This window comes from Pelodiscus sinensis, chromosome 1 (assembly GCF_052426305.1).
Source record: "Pelodiscus sinensis isolate ZL-2025 chromosome 1, ASM5242630v1, whole genome shotgun sequence".
In the NCBI taxonomy this organism is placed as follows: Eukaryota; Metazoa; Chordata; order Testudines; family Trionychidae; genus Pelodiscus; species Pelodiscus sinensis.
In genome coordinates, this window is record NC_143052.1 from 313,547,973 (window position 1) to 313,560,174 (window position 12,202).

General features: G+C 39.8%; 1 protein-coding gene across 3 annotated transcripts in view; it reads right to left on the reverse strand.

The window, feature by feature from the left end:
• The window catches only part of ZDHHC20 (zDHHC palmitoyltransferase 20), a 91,519-nt gene that overhangs the window by 40,684 nt on the left and 38,633 nt on the right, over positions 1-12,202 (reverse strand). For all 3 annotated transcript variants that reach the window (XM_089775602.1, XM_089775600.1, XM_089775601.1), the window contains exon 3: positions 4,033-4,127. In XM_089775602.1, coding sequence (XP_089631728.1) covers positions 4,033-4,127 — 95 coding nt within the window. The remainder of the gene's footprint in view (positions 1-4,032; positions 4,128-12,202) is intronic.

Genomic DNA, 12,202 nt, shown 5'->3' on the forward strand with positions numbered 1-12,202 from the left:
TGCTGTTTTTTAAGTTTCTACAGTTAAACAAGTCATCCAACTAATACATAGACAATACCCTAAACTAAATGGTTTTAATTTTTTTTAAAGTTGTTCAGTAACCATAACAAACAGTATAACAAACATTCAATTTTCCCAAAAAGTTATGTTTACATCATTATGTCTGTAGAATATTAATAGGGTCACAAGTTTACCGCTCTTAGAACAACAGCTGCAAATGTTCAAAGGGATGAAAGTTATAGATCAACAAAATGCTAACAGTATTACAAGGAAGTTTCAGCAGCTCTTAATGCATATAGTAACAAAGAGCCTCTTTGTTTCCTTCCTCTCTTTCTGGGATCTCATATAATGTTGATTGTTTTACATTATTATAAAATATGTCCAGATTACACTGGCAAAACAACAGGTGTGAAATCTTTTTTTTAGTAGAATAGTAAAATCATAGGGTGCAATCATTTTACAAGAATGGGTACTTAAGATGATTTTAAAATATATATATTTTAAAACAATTGGAAAAAATAAGTGGAGTTGTTTTTAAACAATGGAACATCTTTAAGACAATACTTGTACAGTATTTCCCTAGAGCCTAAATGGCAATTACAGGGAGTGCGGGAGAAGAGTGCTCTAGGGAGGAACATGGCTTTCGGAAAAACTCATTTGTAGAAATTTCCCCAACTACTTACAATTCAGACCTGATTTTACTCTCTTTTTAATTGTCTGCTGCAAATTCAAACTATCACATACTGAAAGATGAAGCCTTGCTGCAGCTTCTATTACAGTTAGTTATAAATAGATATTGGCAGACAGAAGAATCCAGGCAAACACCAAAATAATTAGCAAATACACTGATGCTTAAACTAAATTCATGTGACTCCACAAATCTTACAACTGATTGGTTGAGATAACTGATCTGCCAAGTGCTTTATCATTATCACACAGAACAGACTCCAATTAAACCAAATATATGATTTGAAGGCCAGCCTCCACAGTGAATTTACAACTTAAAATATGCAATACTTCTTCCTTTGCTCAGCTAATCAGCAGATTTCTCTCTTCAACTTCCTTTCCTACCCTACAATAAATTTCTGTGACACATAATAGACACATATTATAGAACCACGGTGTTTGCTTTACCATTACAAAGTACATTTTCAGCTGTACAAATTTGCTTCCGGCCAAATGATGGCTTTAAGTCATCCCTGCCAAAAGTATAATTAAAAAATTCTCTTTAGCCTTTTTAAAATGAGAGGAAATGGAGGGACAACTTTAATTGTAGTTTTGATATTAAGCCTATAGATCAATCAACTTATGGAGAAAAAAATAAAAGTCATCAGGTTGCAGGGTAATCCACCTAATGGATTCCTTGAAAAGATGATTACATTACAATTACCTCTGTCAATAAAATTTCATTTTTTATATTAAGAATGTTAAGAGGTGGGTAATTCACTAATCGTGTAGTTGACAGAATTTTTAATCAACTACACGATTAGTCAATAAAGGGAAGAAGCGCTCAGTCCCAGCTCTCATCTGGTCCGAGACCTACCCCTGCTGCGGCTCTGCAGTTTAAATGTAATGGGAGCCAGGGGCAAGTCCTGGACCCAGCACGAGCTGAGACTGAGTTGGACTGTCTGCCTGGCTAGAGCAGCCCCTGCCCAACCCAAGGCTCCCCGATGGGAACCCCCGCGAACAGGGGCTGCTGCCAGAGCGGCCTCCCCTGCCACCCTGCACTGCTGCTTCTGAGGTTGTCTACACTTCTGGGAGGGGGGGGGGAAGGGGGGGTGTTTCGGAAAAAGATACGCAAATTGCAATTTGCGTACCTTTTTCAGATTCTTTTTTTGGAAGAGGCTTTTCCAACATTTGGCCCATCTACATAGGGCCAAATGTCAGCAAAACCTCCTCTTTCGGGACGTTTAGGTTGGACGTTAGGAAAAAGTTCCTAAGTGTCAAGGTAGTCAAACACTGGAATAAATTGCCCAGGGTGGTTGTGGAATCTCCATCTGTGGAGATATTTAAGAGTAGGTTAGATAAATGTCTATCAGGGGTGGTCTAGACAGTATTTGGTCCTGCCATGAGGGCAAGGGAGTGGACTCAATGACCTCTTGAGGTCCCTTCCAGTCCTAGTATTCTATGATTCTATGAGCCCTTATTCCTCATAAAAGGAATGTCAAAAAAAATGTCAGAAGAGCAGACGCATTCCCTGGACATGGCGGAGTTTTTCCGGGATATTTCTGGTATCCCGGAAAATTCCGTAGTATAGAAGTAGCCCGATAAAGGCAGCAGCGTGAGGTGGGGCAGGTGGCATCACACATATGGTGCTGAGGATAATCTACTTTTAAGCCCACTCCTTTGCAGCATTGTCTCCTACTCTCCCACTGCCTCTGATACAGAGGCAGGAAGGGAGGGGGAGAAATGCGAGTAGTCAATTACCTGATTACATCCCTATTTTACATCAGAGTGTAAAGATTTCTTTCCATATTAACTTAACAGTGCTTACCACGCCTTGAACTCCTAAACAGATTTATCACTGAGCACTGCAGTCCTCTTAAAGTTACAGGTACTTATTGTAACTTATCCTTATCTAAAGGAAGGTCATTGAGAGGGTTCAAATAAGGGTGTATAGTGAAAATACATGGAGTCATTGGGTCTTATCTTACATTTTGTTATAAAAAAATTGATTTTTAAATAATTTCAACAGATAATATTGATGGCTTTTTTCAGTTTTTATGGATTTAAAATTTCAGTTGCACAAAATTATGCATTTTAAGCATTTTTCTTATTTTATCAATTTAAATGTTCACAGCTGTAAGAGATTGGGGGCAATATCAGGTGTAACCTAATACACCAATAGAGTGATTGGTGGGTGGTCTAATGGTTAGTGCATCTGACACCCAATCCCTTGTCTCTTTCCTGGGGGAGTGGAGTTCTGGTGCATAGTTCCTGACCTTAGGTCAAGAATGTTTGGATCCTCCCCGTGTCTGGGGCTTTTTTCGTAACTGAGCTTTGGTAGGAGGACCCAGCCCCTTCCTCCCTATCTGATTGTAACCCAGAGCCTTTGGGAAGTTACACCAGTAGGTTCTTCCCCATAAAGAGCCCAAGTCTGCTGTCCTGGGCTAGTGCTCCTTCATGTTGGGGTGTTGCCTCTCTAGTCCAAACAGTCTATAGCTTCACAAAGTTCAAACGATCAGAGCCCTGCAAAATCTGCTTGTTCTCCAAATGGGTGGTGGTTGGAGAAGGCATTGCTTGGAGGCCTCACCCTGCTCAGCTGTCCCTTCTCAAGGCTCCTCTTTCTATCTGGCTTTCCAGAAAAGGATTTTCTTTCCTGCACCTTTCTATCCACCCCTTGCCCAGGCTTCTGAACCTCTTTTAGCCACACCTCTCTACATGGCACACTCTCAGCAGGCTGGTGGGGCAGGACTGCCTGGGCCCAGTATAGCCTTATAAGCCTATTGGGCCTCGTGTGGGATTTGTATACCCCTTTGGACAGGCATTGGGATTCAAAAAATTAAAACTTTATAAACCTTAAAATGCAAGTTGTCAGTGACACACGTTGTACATACAATCAAGTTTTCAAGCAGCATTTTTCTTCTTTTCCCACTCTGTAAATTTTCATTAATCAATGGAAATATTTTAGTCAGTTTGTGTGTGTATGGTGAGATCAACATTTGCCCATAAAAACTAATCCTTCTAAGCCTACTTGTATTTTATTTATTCTAAATACCAAACTGAAATTTTTGCATAGCAAAACATTGTTATATTCTATATATTTGGCATACCTTATTACTCGAATGTATACATCTGAATGTCAAACTTGTGACCACTTAGCAACAAGCATTCAATCTGAAAAAATGTCATTAAGATGTAGTAATTGTAAAAGTAATTTAATTATTTACATTCACAGGATAGCAGCATGCTATTTTTTAGTTAATGAGAACAGAGAAGGTGAATTACACTGCACTTAAAATAAGTGTCACTGCTGAAAACAGTTCAGTGGTATAATAAAAAGTGTGGGCATTTTTCTATAATTAAATTTACCTCATCAGAGGGGGAAGCGGGAGATGTAAAAATCGTCTTCCAATAGGACCATACAAACATAACAAACGACAGATGAAAAACCACAAGGTAGACAACTGCAATAAAAATAAATAACATTTCAGTCAGTATAGTTGAAAAGACCTAGAACTTTACAATTATGTTGTTTTGGGTGTAGACGTACTTTTTTGTTTAGACAAATTATTAATCTTTGCAAGCCAATAATTAGAAATACTAGCATGTGTGTGGGTTTAGAGCAATGAAGAAGAAGTTGTCTAAATCTACTTCATAGCCCACAAGATATAAGGAATACTTCTTCATCCTCAGAGTGAATCATTAATAGGTTATATTAAGATAACAGTGATCAAAATCTTGGTCATGAAGCAATTTCTCCACTTATACTCCCACTTTTTTTTTTTTTACAACTGAATGAGTTGTTTTATGCATTACTATGTATTTTGTATTGTCATTATGATAGCAGCAACCCACAATTTTAGAAGCATTCCTACATCCTCATACACCCATCCTCAGGAAAGTTAAAATCAAGTGTAGGGCACGTCTAGAATAGCAAAATAAAAAGCTTGGCAGACAGGTCACAGCTTATTCCAGTTCAGTTCAGTTATTAAATTCAGTCCATATACAGTATAATATATTGTCAGCTAATTAAGTAAATGATGCCAGAACACGAAAGTACTCACTTTGGGTTAGAAAATAACATGTATGGTAAAATATGGTATTCATGGTAAAATTTGGGTTATACACTAGATATCTACTATATGTTTGAGAGAGTAAGTTTGTCTGCCCATCTGTTTGTTCTTCCTAAATGGTAAGAGCTAGGACCACAATATTTGATATGCAGCTTGCTCTCATCATACCTTAAAGCAAGGTAAGGGTTTGGTTGCGCCAGGAAAATGGAATGTGCTTGGTATGGGATTGCTTCTCATAAAACTATACAGAAAAGAGGCAAACACCAGACAGATGAAAGGAGCTGGAAAAGGGCGTCCTCCCTCTCCCCCCCACTTCCAGGACTGCCTCAGCCTCAAGCCTCCCCTCCCCCATGATCTGACCAGCGGTGGGAGCTGAGAATACAACGAATCAGGAAAAGAGGGGTCTGATATGGCTGATATGTTGGCTGATACGTTGGCTGATATGTTTACATGATAAGGAGAATGCACTGATATATGTAGCTTCTTGCTACATATAATGGTTCCTAAGTCTGCAAGTCATGTTTTAAGAATGGAGTGCTATGGAGGCAGTATCACTAAGAATGTAAGAGTATCTACAGATTAATGTAAAGCTCACCAGGTCAGGCACCCTTACAGGAGAATGGAATTAAACCCACTGGAACTTCCTTTCTGACAAAAGCTGACCATGGCAACTAGGGAAGCCATTAGAAATCAAGCAAGCAACATACTTGATGTGTGGACCTGATGATAGTTAGCAATGCTTCTCCAGTACAGCAAAGTGATCAGGAATAATCAAGGACAAGTCATGCCTTCTGTGACAAGCTTTTGATACAGTCTCCCACAGTATTCTTGCTAGCAAGTTAAGGAAGTATGGATTGGGTAAATGGACTGTAAGGTGGATAAAGAGCTGGCTAGATCATCGGGCTCAACAGGTAATGATCAACGGCTCGATCACTGGTTGATGGTCGGTATCAAGCAGAGTTCCCCAAGGATCAGTTCTAAGGTCAATTTTGTTCATCGTCTTTATTAATGAGGGGATGGATTGCACCCTCAGCAAGTTCGCTGATGACACTAAGCTAAGGGGAGAGGTAGATAAGTTGGAGGGTAGGGACAGGGTTCAGAGTGACCTACAGAAATTGGAGGATTGGGCCAAAAGAAATCTGATGAGGTTCAACAAGGACAAGTGTAGAGTCCTGAACTTGGGATGGAAGAATCCTAAGCACTACTACAGGCTGGGGACCAACTGGCTAAGCAACAGTTAGGCAGAAAGAGACCTGGGGGTTACAGTGGATGAGAAGCTGCATATGAGTCATCAGTTTGCCCTTGTAGTCAAGGAGATTAACAACATATTAGGGTGCATCAGGATGCACTGCCAGCAGATCAAGAGAAGTGATTATTCCCCAGTATTCGGCATTAGTGAGGCCATATCTGGAGTATTGCATACAATTCTGGACCCCTCCCCCCATTACAGAAAGGATGTGGACGCATTGAAGAGGGTACAGCGAAGGACAGCAAAAATTATTAAGAGAGCTGGAGCACATGACTTACAAGGAGAGGCTTAGGGATTTGGGCTTGTTTAGTGTACAGAAGAGAAGAGTGAGGGGGGATTTGATAGCAGCCTTTAACTACCTGAAGGGGGTTCCAAAGAGGATGGAGAGAGGCTGTTCTCAGTAGCGACAGATGGCAGAACAAGGAGCAATGGTCTCAAGTTGCAGTAGGGGAGGTCTAGGCTGGATATTAGGAAAAACTATTTCACTAGGAGGGTGGGGAAGCACTGGGATGGGTTACCTAGGGAGATGATGGAATCTCCATCCCTAGAGGTTTTTAAGTCTCAGTTTGACAAAGCCCTGGCTGGGATGATTTAGTTGGGGTTGGCCCGGCTTTGGGCAGGGGGTTGAAGTCGATGACCTCCTGAGATATCTTCCAGCCCTATGATTCTTCATGACCAGAAGTAAATAAATACGAACTATTCTTGGTATACTGCAGGCAGATTCAAAAAGGCTTTTATAAACAGGGAGAAAGATCAGCCTGAAGGACTTATATGAACAAAGCAACTAAGCTAACTCAATTGCCTATCCAAAAGCTTCAGAGGGGTAGCCGAGTTAGTTTGTAATAGGAAAATCTTAAAAAAACAACAAATAGTCTGGTAGCACGTTAAAGACTAACAAAACATTTGGATGATATCATGAGCTTTCCTGGGCAAAGCCCACTTCTTCAGATGACCGGAGTGTTGGCTGTCCAGAACCAAAGTTGCCTATGTTGTTCCAGCATATCTATCTACGAAAAGAAATCAAAAGTACTGAATCATCAAGCTACTGTGACTCAAGCAGCATCAAGGCAAGATAGGCTCTAACTGACTGAGTCGCAAGTATACTCCTTTCTAAGATACAATAACTTCTTTAACTCAATGACTTCTTTAACTCAATTAAGCTAAGAAACAGAGACCAATGAGTGGGTCCAACTTGTCAGCTCCCACTGAATTCCCTGTCCCATCAGATGAAATAAGGTGAAGGCAATGCTAACACTGTCAAAACTGCAGCCATGAGGAAGCAGATAGTTATCCGGCCTCACTGCTCTCCACCAGCCTAAATCCTATTCAATTTCTGAAGAGTCACATTTCCCATCTAAACAGCAATGGAAGATAATGGAATGCTAATTAGCAAGCATGTCACTGACACCTAAATCCTGAAATTGTCATCCCCTGCAAGCATTCCATCAACTATAGCCATACCTTACTATGTAAGATTCTTAAAACCAGCCACTATGAACAGTTGCTCCCACCTACTATTGAGATTTAAACAGCTGCATGGCAGCACACCTCCTAAAATGAGCAAGTAACATCAAACACTTGTTATCTTCTCTTCCAAGAAGGTGGAAGCTTGACCTACTTTGCCTTGCTGATATACAAAGAGACATTTAAAGAAGCTGTATTTAATGTTTCAAGGATAGCATGAAGCGGACAGTTAAGTCTGCGGCACTTCCATCTGTTCTAAACCATGCACACACACACTGGATATGATCGACACTTAACTCCCAAAGTGTGTGAAAGGGTATGCTGATGTGTACAACATGAACCTTAACCAAAGCTCTCATGTGTTTGGCTGTTTGTAGGGTTTTTTGCCTCAAAGAGCTCTTCTATCTCTCTTGCCTTAGAGAAACATTAGGATGATTTTAACACTCACAGAATAGTATTAGTGGGACTCAAGTGACATAATCGTCTGCAAAAATAACTTTATATTCATATGTGGAGTGCTTAAAACTGCCACCATGTTACATGAATACCTATTTATTAAATGTTCCCTTGTACAAGCATATATAGAACAAATACGATGGGGGTCTTCTCTATAAAGCTTAAACTCTACATTTAGACATAGCAGGAAGCATGATACAAACAGGAAAGTGAGTTGGGGAAGGAAGACAAAAATAAACATAAGATCACAATGAAAGTGGCTGAGTAAATCAGCACAAGGGGATGAGAAGAGTGGAGTAGTTGGAACCAGAAAGAGGAAGTGATGGATGCACAAGGGCAAGGCACAGCTAAAATAACAGGGAGTTAACTAAAAACATAAAATTACGCTTAAAATGCAAGTTCTTTGAGAGGGAGCATATACACTCCCACCCACCCTCCCCTACCTTACTGGAGCTAGGCAGTACTGCAATGCAAATAAGCAGCAACAGATAGTAGTACAGATAGGAGTAAGGGGGAAAAAGGGAAGATAATTGTAGCAGTGCTGACAATACTTAGAAGAAAGAGAAAACAGTCCAGACTTCTTGCAATAATGATGAAACCAGGAAGATAGAGAACTCTGCAGATGACATTAAACTGGGTGGGATTACAAACATTTTGTAGGACAGGGTAAGAATTCAAAATGATTTTTATGAATTGGAGATGGTATGATATCAAAAAGATGAAATTCAATAAAGACAAGTGCAAAGTACTACACCTAGTAAGGAAAAAAAAATCAAATGCACAAATACAAAATGGGAAATAAACTGGCTAGACACCAACAAAGGATCCGTTGTGGGAGAGCATAGTGACTCACAACAAGATGAATATGAGTCAGCAGTTCAATGCTATTGCAAAACAGGCAACATCGTTCTAGGCTATAATTTATAGGCATGTGTTATGTAAGTCATGAGAGGTAAATTACATATTTCACTCTATTTGGCTCTAGTGAGGCCTCAGCTGGAACCAGTTTTTGGAACCATGCTTTTAGAAAGATATGGACAATTTGGAGAGTCTCCAGAGGATCGCAACAAAATCTTACATAACGTTTAGAAAACCTGTTTTATGAGGAAAGATAAAGAACTTGGCTTAGGTTATTTGAGAGAAGATTGGTGGGAAATGGGACCTAATAAGAGTCTTCAAATGTACTAAGGGCTGCTAAGAGATGGTCAAGTGTTCTCCATGATCACTGAAGGTATGACAAGAAATAGTGGCCTTAATCTGGAGCAAGGAAGATTTAGGTTAGATATCAGTAAAAATATTCTAACTATAAAGATAGGTAAGTATGGGTACAAGTTACCTAGAGAGGCTGTGGAATCCCCACCATTGGGAGATTTTTAAGAAAATGTAAGACAAACAAGCTGTCAAGAATGGGGTGGGTATCTTTAATCCTTTCTCAGTGCAGGAAACAAAGCTAGATGATCTTCGAGGTCCTTTCCAGCCCGACAGTTCTATACTATGTGTGTTTTACAGCACTGGATGTTGGAAGTCAAACCTCTGCACCTCCGCTCTTCAAGGGGAACAGGTACCTTTTGAGTGTCCTGCCCAGAAAGGCCCAGCTGACACTGGAGGAAGTTCCTGGGATCTGAGACCTGTTCTTTGGAGGCTGGCTCAATGCTGAACAGTCCTTGCCTCTTTATTGTGCCTCACATGCTGTCATTACTGCTGCTGTTGGGAGAGGAATTCTGCCAAGCAGGCACCTCTTGAGGTAAGGATGGGGTGGAAGACACCAGGTTCAGCAGCTTCCTCTCTGGATTCCACCCAGCTTGTAAAGGCAGTAGCAGCAAGACTCATTAAAGTCATCCCTTCAAAGATCCTTATACTGGCTCTGTGTATACACATATATTAGCTAGTTTCCTATGAAGATCTGTTTGTTTTCTTGTAAGTGCAAACCACATGAAGGAAGGAAAAATGCAAAAACAAAACAAAAACCACCACTATATATATATATATATATATATATATCTCCATCCCAGTACCAACTAACAGGGACAACTTTTTTCACAGTTCTAATGTAATCTGAGATCATAACCACAAAGACTAACTTTGTCGTGTAAGAAAAATCTACATTTAACAGGATTTTATCTGCAGCCAAGTTAAAATTGGCAATTACTTCTGCTGTCTTCAATACACAAATATAAGTTGGCAGATTAAGAGGTCTAGTGACAGTGAGCTGACAATTGGAAGGGGAATGTATTCAGAGGCCCTGCTCATACTTTGTTCATTAATTAAACACATGCTAGAAAAGCTGCACGGGAAGTAGCTGAATGCTTAGAAGAAGAGAAGGTCTGTAGTAATGCTGATGTTTTTGAGGAATCCATATGAAATCATCTTCATCTGAAGGAAGGGTTACAAGACTGACAGAATGAACTCTAAGGAAAATCCTACAGAATTCCCACTGCGCCAAACAAAAATGAGCTCAGCACTTACATTTAGTATGTTTTCTAACAACCTGCCTTACAGAAACAACAGGCACAATTTGTATCTGATTAATAAAAAATGTTTCTTAAGCTCTTATGATAATCTTAAAATAAAATAACTATGGGGAAACTGGATTAGACACGTGCATCTGGAGACATTATATCACTCATGACACCAAACCACTCTAGATACCCTTGTGTGGTTAGAGCCTTGTAATAGCTATAGCAGGGTTACTCAACATGCGGCCCATAGGCCATTTGTAGCCCACAGTGCGGTCTGGGTTTACACAGGGTTCAACACACAACCCTCAGGTGGGATCCTTTGAACATGGCTTCCACTGGGAACACGCTCCACAACAGTGAGGTGTTTCCCAGGTGGGGTGAACACTGAAAGACGCAAGCGGATGGACTGGCTAGAACAGGGTTTTGGCATTTCTAGCTCCCAGGGAGGAGGTGCTGGGAGCACCAGGGCATTGTGAGAAGTGCTTTGTATTCACGTCCGCCAGTGTGAAAGAAGCTATTTGCATATAAATTTGCATGTACGTGCAACCACACTTAAGTTGCGACTCTCAGCATGTGCTGCGAGTATTAATGTGGCCCCTGGGGCTTTCAAAGTTGTGTAGCCCTGGTCTATAGGCTTAGGACCTACTGGTTTATATGTGGTTGTATATCAGATCCAAAACAATTAATACGTTTCTAAAAAAAGTCAAATTAGGAGAGAATATACACACACATAAAACAAGAGATAGATTAGTCCCTTGGGTCTATTATCTACAAACACAGTTGTGTTAGAGAAGAGTCAAATCTTTACATAATCATGTTAAGAGAGAAAAGCTTCTTGTCATCTGAAGAGGATTGTGCCCATGAAAGCTCATGATACCATATACATGTTTAGTTAGTCTTTAAGGTGCTACTAGACTATTTGTTGTTTTTTAAGCTTTTAAGAGAGAAAGTTAGGGCTAGGACCATCCTAAAGGTCACACATCTACACAAGAACTCCAAGCTGTAAAGACAAGGGATTAATTAGCCCAAGTGGTGTCAAAACCTCATGGTAAATTCTAATTAAGGCACTGCTTTAACAAGATTTAAATATAATAAACTTGAAATATGAAGTAAAAATTTTTCTGCAAGGATATGTTCTTCTGCTTTAAAAGTCACAGGAATCTATTGATATCCCTTTGGCTGCTAGAGTGCTCATTTTTCTACTGATTCAACAAAGAATAAATACACAACCTTACCATAAGAGCTATAATGTTCAAATAAAGGATATTTCCTATTTCATATCAAGACCTAAATGTGAATGTTTCTTAAAAAAGTAGGAAGATAAAAAAAAACCAAACAAGCAAGGGTTCTCATATACTGGCATTTTTTTAAAATAACTTGTAAAATGTGTTCAACTATAGGAAAGTGAGCAGCTGCTCAGTAATGTGGGGATCACGTCTTAAATACCTATATTTCCTTTTGCAGAATTATAATTTCATCCTAGGATTTTCTATGATGCTAATCATTACAATATCAGAGAGCTTCACAAAGGTATTTTCATAATGCAGCCGAGAATTGAGAGGTATTAGCACTAGATTACAGATAGTGACTGAAAGCACAGAATGATTAGAGGTAAAAACTTTTCACTACTTTTTTATGCCCAAATGAGATGCCTAGGACCTGATTTTTCAGAATGCTTGGCATTATACAGCATTTTAGAAGTTCAAAGCATAGGTCCTATTGACTTAAGTGGCCATTGTGAGTGCTCAGCACCTCTGCATACAAGACTGCAGCGTCTCAAGTTAAACTAGAAAAAACGAGAACCACACAGTTAGTGACCACCCATGACAAATTTGGTT